General features: G+C 34.7%; 1 protein-coding gene across 3 annotated transcripts in view; it reads right to left on the bottom strand.

Moving 5' to 3' along the window:
- LOC118190665 (sushi, von Willebrand factor type A, EGF and pentraxin domain-containing protein 1-like) overlaps nt 1–16923 on the bottom strand; it is a 693686-nt gene that overhangs the window by 137474 nt on the left and 539289 nt on the right. For all 3 annotated transcript variants that reach the window (XM_085810736.1, XM_085810734.1, XM_085810735.1), the window contains exon 4: nt 14759–14953. In XM_085810736.1, coding sequence (XP_085666862.1) covers nt 14759–14953 — 195 coding nt within the window. The remainder of the gene's footprint in view (nt 1–14758; nt 14954–16923) is intronic.

Here is a 16923-nt window from a genome sequence, read left to right as displayed (position 1 = left end):
CGGGGAAGCTAAGAAAACACTCATGCAGCCAGCTCATTTGCCTAGAAACTAACTTAAGTCTAACTACCAGTGTTAAGTACCAGTGTTAAACTAACTTAAGTTTAACTACCAGTTACTTTAACGATCTGCCGCTTTCTTTAAGGAGATCTGATCTTTCTTTAAGGAGATAAATTTGTGTCATTCCTTGGAAATGAATAATGTTTGTTATAAGTTTAAGATCGATTAATTTTATATTTGATAATGGAATATGTCTCTTCCGTATATTATATGAACTTGAAACTTCTGTGTGCTAAATAATGCGAAATACAAGCCACTTACGCAACTGTATTGCGTACTCAGTTTGGCGATTACTCATAGCTTATTTCAAAAGAGGGCGAAGATTTTAGATATTTTTTTGAATGTTGGAATAAAAAAACAATTAACGTGAAATATAAAATCGAGTGACTTTTGAAAAACGGCCGAAATTCAGCAAATTTCAAAGGAATATTATTTCTTCATATGATGGTATGCAAATATTAAAGTTCTGAGAGTCTTAAATCACTAATTAATCAAAAATATGTGCGAAACATCTACAGAAGATTATCTTAATATTAAATATAAAATATCTAAATCGAATTTTGAAAAAAATATTTTTGAGTTGCACAGTTTCACAGTCCACACAGCACATATTCTAAATTTTTTGTTTTAAGTTAATCCATTTTGTGCTACGATACGAAACCATTCACAGGTTCTTTCATTTTATAATAAAGCATTGAACATATTGCATTTTATATTTACATATAAATCATCTTGTAAATTGCTCACGATACTTGGCAAAGAGCGATGCATGGTCTATGTTTCTTAAACATCGATATGCGTTTAAACATGTCCTTCCTACAAAGTATTTTAAAGTGTTGTAAAAATATTTATAAGAAGTTTCAACATTGCAAATACAATTAACATTTGCGTTTGAAATGTTAAAAATGTTGCAAAACTCATAAAAAACCGCTTAAAGCAAAAATGAATTACTCGGCTGAGCGATAAGATGTTTGAACACTTGTAGTTCGCCCCAAGTTCGAGTCTTGAAGAACAGACTGACTGCATGGGAGTTTTCGTGGTTTTTCCCATGTGTAATATAAATGTCTTATAAAGACCTCACGACAGCCAGTTAGCCTTCAAGTTGCTTTGCCTTAATCAATTAACCTAATTAACCCTTGCCCTGAAATGAATAAAACTACAATAACTGTCGAAATCCTATGCATCGATTTCTTAAAAGGTATTTAGTGCGAAGATACCCACGACAATGAGGAAATGATTGACTCCAGTTTACCGCATTTCTCATTTCTAGTAGTATTTAGTCATGCAATTATTTTATCATAATAGAAATCTCAATCGTGCGCACTGAATACAAAGTCATTCATAACCGAGAGACTGCTTTGTGTGCGTTTTGGTATGACATTAAAAGAACTGATCGTCGAAAATCGAAAAGATTCTATAGTTCATTTAAAATGAAATGGTCTAAAATGATTTATTTAAAAAGTATATATGTAAACACAAGAATCCTATTACCGTAAAATTTATATAGACTGCAGAATTATGCTTTTGAAAATAAGCACATTAGTTAAATTACAGATAATGATTTGTAGGTTTAAAATGATAAGTTATCTAGAAAACGTGCCTTTTCCTCTAACGTAATTTTAAACTTTCAACCGAAAATAGTAAATGCGTTTGTAAATGACAAAATTTCCTGATAAAGCTCACGAAATATGACATTTAGTTTCAATTATAATTAATTAAACAGTAATGGCATGCCATATATGTACCTGCTTGCAGCTCGTCTGTATTAGCAAGTTTTAAGTAAATGCTTTACGCAGAAATGTTGATATTTAACAATTACAGTCTGGAACTGAGTTATTCAACTTCAAGAAAAATTTCAAACATTTCTAAGCAATTAAATGTTTAAATTAATTGTTCCGAAATATGTAAAGAATTGAGAACAAGATTATACAGAAGCATTTCATTTAGTAAGGAATAGTTCACGAAATGTTAACAACAGTTTGATACGTAATTTAATATATTCATGCTCAATTATTGTATTTAAACCTGAGAACTTAGAATTAAAAACATACATTTTTATTTGGTGCTAATACGAAATAAAGAAATTCGGGGAATTCTGAGGAACGAAACAGCGATTTAGTGTCCTTAGAAATAGGTAAATTTGGACATGCTCATTATCGCTCCATTCTAATTTAAATAAATTTATTGCACATTCTTTTCAAAAGTATTGTTGCGTTCTAGGGGTTCGTGAATTTGGAGTAATTGATAATAACACTTGATGAAGAATCAAAACACAATTTATTCGCCAATAAGCATTATTACACAGGGCAGTTCGTTTACACTCGTTGAAAAACTACAGCAAACACGTCGAAACACTCAGCAACACTGCCTTCAGGCTATGACGGTGAAGACAGCTTCACGGCAAAGCACTACAGTACAGTAAATTCTCGACTCATTCGATTGCTGTCAAGCTAATCTCTGAACTCAAGACACTGCTACTCTCCCCGTACAAGCAGATTATATGTAGCTTTAACCTACCTTCAAGAATATTCCCGAGAAAATGGCTAAGAATGCATTCGAGAAGAATGTTCTCGTTCCATCTATAACATATCGCCAGTTTTGTCACCCGGTATCGCCAAATAGGCAATATCTCGCCAAATATAGTAACCCTGCCTTTCTCTTCCACTTTCTGGAAACGCTAAACTCGCCGTTCTCACCGCATTTCGGAACAGTGTTTATACACATTGTTCTGATACATTCAGCATGGTTTTTGTTCTTCCTTAAAGTTCTGCACATTTGTTGAATATACGGCTATAACTTTGATTTTTTCCCAGAAGATTTTATTTTCGCAGCTTGTTTGTTATATATGTTATGGCAAAGCAAGCGAGAGTTATCTGTTTAGAAAAAAAAAAAAAAAAAGACTTCTATCAAGGAAGATAAAAAGATATGGATTATTAAATATGGAAAGTTTAATTGCCATGTTCGCGGAATATTACAGTTTCTTAAAAATATCCAGAAACAATATTGCGATGCAGAGTATAGTTAAATTTGAATATATATAGTTGCGAATTTACATTGGTGCGGCAATTAGTTTTTTTAAACGTTGTGTTCTTGTAAATAAGCAAAAGCATTTACAGTATCTATGTACTGCTTTGTTTCTAACAATTCCGATGTTTTATAGAAAATCCTTCTTTAGTTTCTCAATAAAACTGGAGTCTGCACTTATGCGGTGTTCGTAAATAAGCAAAAGACCTTACAGGTTTCTACGTACTATTTTATTTCCACGTATTTCAATGTTTCATGGAATATGCCTGCTAAATTCCTAAGGATTAAAAAAAAATTAGCTGTAGAACCAAACTTCCTCTTGCGATCTGTCGCACTTTAAAAATTCTTTTCGTGATAGATTTAGGTTAAGAAAATACTAATTTAAAGTCTCATCTTGCAAACTATTGCAGCATGTAACTTTATAATTACACAATCATTATTAAATTATTTACCTTTGTTCATGTTAACTTATACATATTTACTTCAATGCAAACTGCTGTTCGTTTTTTTGTTTGTTTTTTGTAAATATTTCCATTTTTGCAAGTTTCAGATAATTTTAATTTGCGGTAAAACTGATTGCAGAAGTGTAAAAATTAAGGTGCCGTTTAAGGAGAATTTCTATACTAAACTATGTCTTTATTTAATGGTATTCTTACATGCAATGTTGTCTTAATTGTCCTTCAAGGTTATCTTGTCATGCATTTGAAATTAATAGACTTTGTGCACGGGCATATTAAAATGAACGTTTCGATTTCTGAGACTTGAACAGGTGTGAAACCCTGGTTGATTACGGTTAATGAAGTGAATTATGGTTGTCAAAGTTTAAAAGTACGTTTGAAGAAAAATTATAAAAACATCTTTGCGTTATTAATTGAAGAGACTGACTCTAAATATGAACCAGGTAACAGATTTGAAAGTGAAATAACAAGTGCTTCTACAAATAAAGAATATAAAAAATAGCAAAGCCTTAATTATGTATATCATGCGATTATAAAGAAAAAGCATTTAAATTATGGTATACTATAACACAGAGAAAGTAAAAATCAAATCTAATCGAATTTATGTAGGTGAAATAGCTGCTGGATTTATATTATAAGGTATTTCTCCCGTCTTCTTAGCATTCCTTCATGGTGTAGTGGTCAGCACGCTCGACGCGAGTTCGAGATTTCCGTGGTTCGAATCCCGCCCGACGAGGGCATTGCTAATTTTTCATCTCTCCTGCTTTAAAAAAAAAAAAAAAAAGCACACCTAATATCTCTACAGTGGCTCCAGAACTAAAAGGTGAAGAATGATGATTCTTCACCACCACCAGGATTTGGCGACTGGGTCCCCTAAAACCCCAGTCGCCCTTTAAAAGAGGGAGTATATAAGGTATTTCTCACGCTTTCTTAGCATGCCTTCGTAGTAGTGGTCAACACGCTCGAAGCGAATTCGAGAGGTCCGTGGTTCGAGTCCCAGCGAGAGCACCGTTCATTTGAGAATGGTCCCATTGACGTTGCCAGTTTTCATTCGCCATTTGATTTAGTTTGCACTTATGCTGATTTAGGCCATGGGATATGAATTTGAGATCCTGTTTGTTCTAGTGCAGCGTGTTTTACTAGAAAATAGGCCCTTTCATTGTCTCCACAGGCGTTATGCGCTCTGGTCCATAACAGGACTAATTTCTTATTACTTGTGCTTATATCTTGAATTTGCCGAGCTATTGGCGAATTTGTGTGCTGCTGTTTGATGGCATTTATGGGAGACTGACTGCCAGTGATCACGTGGATGGTATCTGTTTTTAAATCTCTAAGCTGCATAATGCTGTTTAGTATGGCTGTGAGCTGTGGTTGATATACGCTGTTTTGCGGTCGAAGGTAACCTTGCCATTCGAAGTGGAGGCCTGTTTTGGTTTTTATGGTAATACTGCTTCCCATCTTATTTTTGATCTTTGAGCCATCTGTGCATGCGGCAAATTCGGTTGGTGGAGGTGGCTTATCGAAGTTGCAATGGAGATTGTGAAGACCCAGAGCGGGATGTCTGTTGTGTTTCGGTGACTTTTCTTAATAGTCCTTTGGATCGAAAATGACGTCGTTGTACGTGGAGGTTTCCTTGAGTTGTAGGATGTGGAGAGTCCGTCGATTTCTGTTTGAACTGGTTTTGGGGCCGCCCGGCTATTGTTTGCAGTGCGTTGGTGGAGGTTGTTGAGAATGATCGAGTAATATTGGTCAAGAATGATCTTTGAATTAAGTTACGAGTCTGATTTTTCTCGCTGTCAAGGGAAAGGCCCAGATAACTCATTCGTAGGTGATTATTTTATTGACTACTGTATTTAATAGAATTGTCATAACGCGATGACGAATGCCTCAAGAATATTCTTTCATGGCATTAAGTGCTTTTGCAATTTTGGCAGTGGTTAACTTCTTGTCCTGGAGATTCGGTATCCAACTGAATTTCTGGTCTATGCTAAGTACTTGATGGTATTCAAACATTTTATATTTTTGTTTCCAATCCGCAACATGGGTTTCCTGGTGATTGATTGTCCTATCTTGTATTATAAATGTGTGCGATTTATATGTGATATTTGGAGTTTTATTCTGTGACAAAGGTTGCTGAATATACTAAAGTTGGTGTTTTTCTCCAGTTGTCTTCGTGTAGATCTTTGGAAAAATATAACTGGGTTGTAAAAGGCAGTAGTGCATTTTCGTCGCTCCGCGTGTTTCGTCCTTAGCAGCGGAAGTTTTTATTTTCAGGTGCTGAAACAAGTTTTATTATATAGCCCACATCAGTAGGAATACGCAGACACTAATGTTTTGGTTCAACGGCCAACGGTTCATTAATTACGGATTAATTAACTTCTGAGTTTAACATCCAACGGGGCTGAACCTAAAATTGTTTTTGAGCGACCGCCGAGCAGCCGCCGGAAGCCGACGCATATTGAATTTTATATTACTGGAAAGAGAACCTTACAAGAAGTATTTAGAGACCAGTTTCAAGACAATTGGTTAATTACAACGCCAGTAATTAATTTTTAAAATAAGTGATTCTGCAGCCACGAGGTGTCCGTGATCCTTGACCTTTTAAGCAATCCAACGATCACCTGCAATCCAGCGACCTCCCGGCGTCTGCGACTTCCTTTCGATCAACAAAGGAGACTCTGTTTTAATTCGTCTTTTCGATAATTAGGCAACTAACTGGAGTAGCTCTTCGGAACCTTCAGTTTTGGACTCTTCATGTGTTAGGGATTACAGAGATATAAATTTCAGAATTTTTGGACGACTACAACCCGAGTTTTCATTTTTGTGACTTTATTTTGGACATAGGATTTTCACCTTCGCGCGACTCTGTTTACGTACAGTGTTTACCTGATTTATGCCCATCTCTTGGACTACACAGTGACAATATTTGAACGATCTCTGCAGAAACTCATTATACAGAAGAAGAACAGAGAAAATAGCGGCCCAAGTGCCAATTGGCTTACCGCGGCTGCTTGATGGTACAGAGAATGTTAGCAACCAAGGTAGGATTGCCTGTTTCTAATTAAATCAATTAATTTAATTAAGAATCGCATTACTTACTGGTTGGACTCGGCTAATTTTAGTCATTAACTTCATATTATAGAAATAGGCTTCAGGTATCCTTGGGAATAACACCGGATACTGTATAATTACCAAACTATGTCAATTTGTGTCATTTTGTGGTATCTAATAATATCTATTACTACTATGCTAATTTAATTACAGTTTCTAACGCTACAATTTTGCTGTGATCGTGTGCATTTAATTTGTACTCTGAGCAGAAGGCTCCAGCTCCCATTACAAATATGTTTTGTTTACCGCAGTTCAAACTGACTCATTAATTATATTAATTGCCAATATAATTCTCTTGTATCAGTATTTGATAATATGTTTTTACGGAATGCATAAACAGTAGCATTTCCTATCAGAGCATTATGATTTAGTTTCCCTGTACTTTATTCTAAATTTTTATGTGTGGTAATTGGCTTACCAACGTGTTTTAATTAGGCAGTAATTAAACATAAATAGTAATACTATATTATTTGTGTGTATCTCTGTGCATATAATCTATTCCGTGAATGTATAATAGTGCTGCTATAGCATTCTGGTCAGCTTTTGATTATTCTATTTTATTAATTAACATTAATTAATTTGTTGATCATTACATATTTCTTCGAATAAGAGCATTAGCGTTACTTAAAGTGCAAGTGTGTGTGAATTACGAGCACAGTTAGTGTCACAGTGAAATTTTGCTACAGTGAAAGTGAATAAGTGATTATTAAGTGCTTATAGTGATACTATATTATTTGTACAAGTAATTAGTGCACAAAAAGTGCCTTAGTGATTAGTGCTGATTAGCATAAGTACATTTACGATCAGTGAGTGAATTTACGAGCAGAGTTAGTGTCACAGTGAAATTTTTACTACAGTGAAGTGTATAAGTGATCCTTAAATGTAACAGTGATACTTGTGAAGCGACTTCTGTGTGTCTCTATGTGATTTTACTCTTTGCATCAAATTCAGTGCGCCATCTCAAGTCCACAATTGTTTCTCGCATTGTATAGTGCAAGTGATTGCTACTATGACACGGCCATCAACCTCAGTGGCTGAGTACGACAATTCTAACTGCGACTCTGATCCGGCAACTCTTGCTGGCTCAGAATTAGACTATCAGACAAAAATCAATAAGCTCTGCGAAAGTCTTAGAAAAACAGCCTCCATACAAAGAGAGGCAGATATTCTTCCTTCGGACGTAAAGGTATCTCTCCTGGATTTGATAGACGCAGTGCACACTTTGGCACTCGAAGGCCCAAATTACATACCAAAACCAGAAGCAGCAGACGCCTGTACCAACACACCCTCCATAGTCTGTTGCGGTTCATTGCACGGCACAGCTCCCAACGAAGGCACCAACGACTCATCAGCGCTTAGCAATACCGTCGTCAGAGTCAAAACATACGCGCAAGCAACCAGACCGAAGCCAAAACATACAGTTTTAATTTATCCCTCTGAGAGTACTGCACAGGCTAATAAGTACCTAAAAGCTGTCCTTCGAACATTTCCCTATTCCGAAGCTTGGAGTTCAAATTTCCTCCATTAGAAATCTACAGAAAGGAGGACTAGCTATAGACTGTGTTTCCAAAGAGGACGTGACCAAGCTCACTACTACTTTAAAGCACGCAGGGACAAGAAATAGTCAAGATCAAGCAACCACTGACTAGACTACCACGAGTGGCTATCCACAACGTATCTCCTGACGTCCAACCAGAAGAGATAGAAAATGCACTCGCCTCAGAACTCCACTTGTCACCTGTAGATCCTTGGAGTTTGAAGGCAACAGCGTCGCTGAAGGCAGCAATCCGTGTGTGATTTGACTATTGATGATCGATAATATTATAGGTGATGTTCCAGATGTCTGCGCTCATACACGACCCTTGGAGATATCCTCTAGTTTGTTTTTTAGCGATTTTGGTATTGTCTTAGATTACGCTATATCTGTTCTTGAGATAGTCCAAAACCATAAGGTAAATTGTTGGGCATTGCATCTCCCTGAGTGCCTGCTTAACAGCTGGCCACCAGAGAGAGTCGAATATGTTTTGCAGGTCTAGCCATAGAAGGTCGAATGCAATTGATTGCTTTTGTTTGCTTGTGTTTGGGAGATTGCTATATCTATTGCCTGAAGGGTTGAGCTTTTGGTTTTAAATCCACACTGATTAGTCTTATTCTATCGCCTTTATATATGGTATTTTATTCTGTTGACCAGTAGTCGTTCAGGAAGCTTTCCCATGGCTGGTAGTAGATTTATTGGTCGATGTGAGCGAGGGTCCTCTGTTTTTTTTTTTTTTTTTTTTTTTCTTCGAGAACGGGACGATTTATTCGTGCTTGAAGCAGTCCGGGTCAGTTGTATTTCACGCATTTATTGTAAATTTTTAGGAGTATTTCTGAGCTGACCTGATGATAGATTATCTTTAAAACTTCTTTTAAAACCCCATTTCAGCCCATTGCCTTCGCATTGTTGAGTGATTTGAGGAGTTGCAGCATTTCACGTTTTTATACAATAATCTATACTCTGCGTTTTCATAGAATAATCTAAATTCTACGTTTTTATACAATAATCTATATTCTACATTTTATACAATAATCTATATTGTACTCTTTCTAGTTGAATATACAATAAGCAGTAAGAAATCTTTGGCAATAAGTAGCATTATGTCCATCAGAGGCCAAGCATTCATATCACTGTACACTTGTGGTTCGACAGGCGTTCAAATCCGGTAAACCAGCTGTCTGCATGGGAATTTTCGCGACTTCCTCCACGTGTATACGAACGAGTTTGCCTTAGAAAGTCTTCCTTGAAGACAGACAGCCCTCGAGTCAAAATCGAGTTTAAATCATCCTTACTTTCAAATGCAGACGATCTTGTATCAGTGTATTGCAAATTTAATACAAAAGGCTCAAATTTTACGCCGGAAAGCCGATACGGAATAATTTCACATTCATTTTCTTAAATATGTAAGAGAAATAAACATGAATTAAGACAGCTAGTCATAAGCTTTAAGTAACACAGTGTAAGCAAACCTTTAAAATTTCTGTTACTTTAAATATTTCACTTCATTTGTATATTAAAAGAAAGATATAAACACTATTTTGGACGAGGAGTTTTAATTTGAATTATTTCTCAGCAATTTGGGTCAACACCTAAAACGGCAACTGGCTTTAACCTTTTATCCAAGTCCTAAAATTTAATTTTTTATTGCTTAATGCAGAATCGTAAAATTTAGTACATGAGGAAACTCACGAATTAACCATATGCTTTTATGTTTGTTTCATCGAATACAACAAAGCACACAAAGCAGATTAAATTGTATGTAGTCAAATATAAGAATAATCTGAGGGTAATATATAATTGGTTCCAGATTCTAGAACCCTAAATAGCATTTAAAAAGTCTGAACAAATATAGGAAGATTATTTGCTTGCTAAAAACAACTCACTACTTTAGTTGGGATACGTTATTTGAAAAGATCCCAATTACTGAATCTGCAATTTCTAGAAGATAAACATAAATTCGATTACAAAATCATATTTGTTATGTGAGCGATTGAATTGCATTATTCAATATATTTCCTAGAAAATAATGACTTATATTTAGGAGCTTAATAAAACGAAAATTTCTAAGACTGAATTTAATGGTATGACGGTCTGTTGAGAAAATTAAAGCATGAAAATAAATCAGTATTATTTATCCTTACTGAGAAACATTGTGTAGAGAAATTAAAATTTATATTTTACTCGAAGCGTTACGATTTATCAGAAGTACGGAAAATTTTTTTTTAAATAAACAAACTTATGCTTAATATATACAGGACGGGCTTTTCTATTTTGAGAAAACAATTTTACTTTCGAAGGCTTTGTTACTGAAAGCTTACATTTTAAAGTCGTTCGCATTTTGTGGAAATGATTTTCATAATTAAATTTTTGTATAAAAATGTATTTTTTGCCACGATTTGTTCTGGATTTTTGGCTATAGCTCTAGTTTGAATTTTCCATAAAAATAAGCTTTTTCTTAGTACCGTCATGTCAATTTTATTCCCTCTTGAATTGTTTTTCAAAGTCCGTTCAGTTTTCTTGGATACCATATTAAGACTCGTTTTAACAGTCAGACACACAAAAATGAAGCACAAGAGACCACAGGAGAGGGGTCAAGTAATTTTACAGATATTTAATTAAATTTCACTAATTAATTTACTCTTGTTTCTGGTCATTTCTTTGATAAATAAGCGGAAGTTGACTTTGAGATTGTATTATCCACATAAAGCTCAAATTTGTTGATCTCTTTTCCATGTAAGAGTGAACTTTCGCCTCCTAAAATTGGTTCTGAAGTATTCTTTTGATAGTATAGTAAATTAATTGTAGCCTCACTTCAGACATTTTTGACTTTTAATATACCATTGTAACAAAATTCTCCAACTATCACGAATCCCTTTGGGAGCTTTTTGGAACATGGAAGAAGCCATTTTGTTCGCCACTTTCTTCAGCTGAGCAATAAAAAAAATTGATATTTTTTTATTACATACTCATGTTTCATTGAGTGTTACCACAAATTTTCATTCATCACATGCTTTATAGGGTTAAGGTTAAGAGATCTGGCTAGCCAAATCAATGCGGCGAATATCCTCACTTTCCAGGTTATCGTCGACCAGCTGAGCCCTATGTGGATGAGAGTTCCCATCCATTAATAGGAACCTAGGACCAACTACGTCACTGAATATTATAACATAAGGTTCTAAGATCTCCTCTCTATAAGTAATAGCAGTCAGGAAGCCTTTGGAAAACACATGCAGGAATGTGTGTTCAACATAATTGTCGGCCCAAACCATTACGCCTCCATCACCGTAATGGTCCCTTTCCTTGATGAGGCTGAGGCAGGAATGATATCGTGTTTTCTCCAGGTACAGATACGTGAAGAATCAGTGTGCAGATTCAATCTCGACACGTTCTTCAACAACAAGCATCTATGTCCTTGGATCTTCATGCTATAAATAGCATGAAGATCCAAGAAAGTCTGGTACAAGGCACATGTTGTCTGCACCAGGCTAAACGGGCTATCTTGTGTGCTGCAGCGAGAGAGACACAAACAGAGGGTCTTTTGGCATACAGCCCTACCTCATAAGTCTTCGGGCAACTGCAAACTGAGGAATTCGTGGTTACAGTGGTAACATACAGCTCACGTGAGAGCCGTGAATCTGTAGCAGTCCTATCTTCGCCGCCCTGAAAGTGCCAAATAACGATCCTCGTTTTTAGTTGTGGATGACTCATTGAGCTTCCTGTACCGCCATTAGAGGCTTAATAGGGCTTAATGGTGCTATTTATATAAAGAAACGTGGAAATCTAAAATAAGACCTAAATTAGGTCCAAAAGCAGCAGGAAAACCACCATACTACCTGAAATAACTTTATATAAAATTAACAATTAAAATATGAACTTAAAGTCTAGAATCTGGTGAAATTTACCAGCTACACCAACAAATAACACATTATTACATACTTTGTAAAACAAAATGTAACACATATGCTCACCTGCATAAAAATATGTTACTAACAGGATATCATAAACACCCTAATATTTCTGAGAAATTTTTAAACACAATCAATATATAAATTCGTTTCATATACAGATACATATTTTATCAAATTTGAAAATTTCAAATTAGTCAATGTACTTTACATAGATCCTTTAGAGTTTAGTTTAGTTTAGTTTACGAGTATGCTGCAACCCTCCTGGCCGACAGTAATCGGCCTCATGATTAACGCAGCACACCCGACGCAGAAAAACAACAACAAAATAATAATAATAATAGAATAAATAAATAAATAAAAGATTAAAATATTTAAAGTCCTATTCCTATGATAGTCTTATTTTCATTCACAATCCTCATAATTTCTTTTGCATAGCTATTCAAGAATTTTCTTTTTTCAATTACATTTTGTTCATTTATTTTTCCAAATCTCGTCCTCACGCTCTCGGTCAGTTTACATTCTTCCATAAAATGAGCTGCATTTCCGTACTTTCCACAAGCCAAGCATTGATCATTGCCCTGGAGATTAAATCGTTTTAAATAGGCCGGGAATCTACCATGATCCGTGATAACTTGAATAGTATCTATATTATTAAATAGATCCATTTTTCTTTTTATGGTCAAAATCCTCAAGTAACCTTTATTTTTATTTGAACCATTCCATTCCCGAGCACATTTCAATCCTTTAGAGATCCTTCAGAGTATTAAATTTAGCAATATCTGGAATAAATCTTAGAAAAATATTTAAGCATCTTGTGGCATGAGTAATGTGCTCAAGATCGACATTACTCATGCCACAAGGATAGGCCTAATTTTTAATCGAAAACCTATTATAATAAAATGGGAAATGGCCATGATTAGTTAAAGCTTTGTTAAGATACTTATCACTTAGACATCTTCTCTCACTTTCAAATGATATTAAATTATATGTGAATCTTCCTTTAGATTCTGGGTTGTTCCACTTTGCTTGCCAAAGAGTCAAACTTTTTCTTTTCAACAAAGATTTCAAACTGTCAAAGGAAGTCTTTACCTCAAAATCAATAATTTGATTTTCAGTGTCAGCCTTTGCCAATCCATTCGCTAACTCGTTACCTATAGTCCCAATTTGACTCTTCGTCCAAAACAGTTTAATATCTTTGAAAGCGCTAAGAAAAATGAGTATATCTTTTATCTGTATAATTAAATCGTTACTTGGACAAACATCCGTGATTGAAAAAATTGCGCTTTCGCAGTCGCTATAATTTTCTACAGAAAAGCCAATATAAGGCCTCTCGCAGAGCTACTAGCTCTGCCTGATAGACAGAGGCATTGCCAGTTGTCCTAGTTGTGGATGTTAGTTGACCTTATCTAGGTCTTCTTGATATGGGTTCAGTATCCTGAAACTGTTTCCACAAATTCCAGATGACACTGGGCTTTGCATTTAGCTCTGTAGCCACCTACACTTGTGATTAGCCTGCCTTCAATCTACCGAAAATTCTGCATCTCATTCTCTCATCATACGTCCGTGGGCACTTATTTTACCTGATATCTTATGAATTTTACCCAACTTATGCGAGAGTATGAGCATACAAATCGCCGAAAACCGCTGTGCGATGACATCCTCTCAGTAATCACGTGTACGTTTAAGTATTCGACTGAGAATATTTGCATAATTCTTCGAAGGCATAATTAATACCGCTGGTTTTCTACATTTCGTAAAAATAGGCATAATTTGCAAATTTTGTTTATTTTTCCCACGAGTGTAATTTACTTCCTTAAAATGTATTTTACATTGACATTCCTCGAGACTGGGTCTCCAAATCTTTTTATTAATACCTCGAGAAAGCTGTTATTTTTTTCACTGTATAAATTTCGTGTCTTGAGAAAATGAAACTTTTGCCACTTTACTGATGCAAATATTTTTTGCAGGTCTGGAAAAGTGATACGCTGAAAAACACAGTAGTTTTTAAATAATTGCATCTTTTCTTTATTAAATAAGTGCAAACGTTTCCATATGGCAAAAATTTAATAATAATATAGCAAGTGATTTTCCGCATTGTTTGGAACTGCTATTTTTAACAGCTTACTTAAAATATATGATTTTGCATTATGTGCCTTTAATGTCTGAAGATTATTTGTTAAATCAGTGGGCCTATCATAATCTTAAATTGCTTGAAGCGTTAAACTGAAATCTGTAATTTAAAGTTTTCAATTTGCAATATATATTTTTTCCTATGATAACTGAGATAGCAATAATCGGATCAATTTCGAAATAAGTCTGAATAAAGAGATTTAAGAATAAAAACAGTAACTGTATAATTTCCAGTTATGCAATAAATTTGATTAATTTGAGGCACAAGATATTTTAAAGCAGACTGAAAATTGTGTAGAAATCAATAAAATATTTATTTCATGAGTCTAAATTAAATTTTGAATTCAATAATAAAATAATATACCTAAATCTTTCAGTTCAAAAGTTCCTCTATTTAATATATCTATTCCTTTTATTAAAAAGATTTCCGAAACTGAAACATGGATAAACCCTTAAACTGAAGTATTATTGAAGTCTGATTGAATTATTGATTGTACCAGAAATTGGAGATGTAATAGCAAAAGCTGACTTACGTATACATCTCAGATCCAGTCCGTACCACTGAGTAGTTCCATTGAAAAATAAGCATTTAGCCTTGGAATACCCATGAGGATCATATCCGTTGAAGCAATTGTACTGTACCACTTCGTCTACGTCAAATTCTGCTCCGGGGCTATCTGATGCATTACGGCGAGAATGAGGCACATGTGGTGGGGTACCACACATTGCTAATTAAAAGAAAAATAAATAATTAGGAAAAATATTAACATAAATAATTAGGAAAAATACAATGAGCAATTCAATAACATTGCTAAGTATTTTTTTAAAGAAATTGATAATGAAAAGTATTAATACATTACTGGACAGGGTGTAATGAAAAGTACTTTTGTGAAGAAATTGATCAGGAACCGCTTCTCGAACTCTTTAGAGCTGATATTAGAAATGCTTCTGATGAATCCTTATAGTATTGTGTAGAGATATTAGGAAATTTTTTTTAAGCAGAAAATGTGAAAAATGAGCAATTGAATTGCCGAGACTCGAACCTGGACCTCTCGAATACGCGCCAAGTGTGCTACCATTACACCACGAAGGCATGCAGAAAGGCGGGGGAAAACGTAGTAATTGTGTCGTGTTATGATTCACTACGTCTAGGAAACCACCGTTCTTTCGGATTTTTCTTATCGGGCCTAGCAAAGTCCCAGCTTAGAACACTTCTACTATTTATGCATAAAATATTTGATTTCCTATCAAATTGGAAAGGTAAAATTTGAGCCATTGCGGGCTTGAAATCTGCCAGGAAGAATAACAAAATCAGGGCCGAAGGTAATCAGCATCCACAATGTACTGAATAAAACAGTAGGCAATAAAACAGGAACTCTTCTTCCATATAAACATGTTCTACGAAACACATCGTATAGCAAATAACCAAATGTGACATCAGAAATAAAGGAATCTCATGCCCCCTAAAGCCTACAACCTCTTCCATTCAAACTCAGCATTGTACTAACGGCCCCATGGTGGGGTTAATTCTAAAGATTGTTAGTGTCCTGGGGTGTCTTGTGCATTCCAAGGTGAACTTTCTGGTGCCCCACTCACTTCTACTACTCTGTAACAAACTGAGAGACTTAAAATTAATAAACGTACGTCTCATAAATGTCATTAACATTTTACATCATTAGATTTGGCAATAAAATGCATATGTTACCTATTACTTCTGTTACTAATTCACCAGATTTTTCATGATAAATATTTCATAAACGTTATTTTCAACTCTTCAGGAGAGTATTTGGTGTTAAATTTGATATAACTAGTTTATTTTTCTGCTACTAAATATTAATTTTGATTTTTAATGTATAAATATTTCCGTTCTCTACAAATTTTGTCGTGAATTCTAGCTTAGTTTGCTGGCTTAATTTAATTTGATACCCGTATTAGACAGAATACCATGAAAATTACATCACTTGAATAATTTGACCTTTCTTTAAAATATCAATTGAAGAATATCCACAGTACGTCGAAACTTTTACAACAGATGAAATCTTAAAGTCTTAGACTTTAGGTTAATTCTTACTTAAATCTAAACGCTTTGGACTTTAGTTTAATTCTTACTTATTTCTGTTTAAATAATACTTTTTAAGGTATTATGAATCCCTATTGTACGTGCTTTTAGGGTGTAGTAGTTAGTAACAAGTGGAAGATTAGGTGGTTCAATTCTGAGCGAAGAAGTTGAGTTTTTAGGCTACCCGCTGCATAAACCTTAGCAATATCTGAAGAAGTTTCCAAATTATACTACGGTGAGCGATGAATCATCGCAACTTAGATTTGGCTGACTAGGTCTATTCTCTTTCTCCAGTCAACTTTTAAAAGTATGTGTAGGAATTTAAAAAAGTATGATATCAATCCTATGTCTGGCATTGTAGTTTAGTGTAGCATATCCAGCTGACAACTTGAAGAACTTTAATTCGATTAGCAGTAAGAAAGCAGTTCATCTTCCTTATTTCCCGCTTATAGCCTCTACAACCTTATTATAATGTAATTTTTGTAGCAGGAGGTATCAAAATTTATCATTTTATAACTTTCTTTTTCGATTTAGTAAAATATTGCCTTCATTATAGAATAAAATGGCTGGGCTGTTTTAGTGAGTTAAGCCATACTTATTTTCTTCTGCTCTTCTAGCAGCAACTATCTCATTTAAACC

This window comes from Stegodyphus dumicola, chromosome 2 (genome assembly GCF_044657685.1).
Source record: "Stegodyphus dumicola isolate Sdum_Otavi_A_Nest chromosome 2, ASM4465768v1".
NCBI classification, from domain to species: domain Eukaryota; kingdom Metazoa; phylum Arthropoda; class Arachnida; order Araneae; family Eresidae; genus Stegodyphus; species Stegodyphus dumicola.
This window is presented reverse-complemented; position numbering and strand designations above follow the sequence as displayed.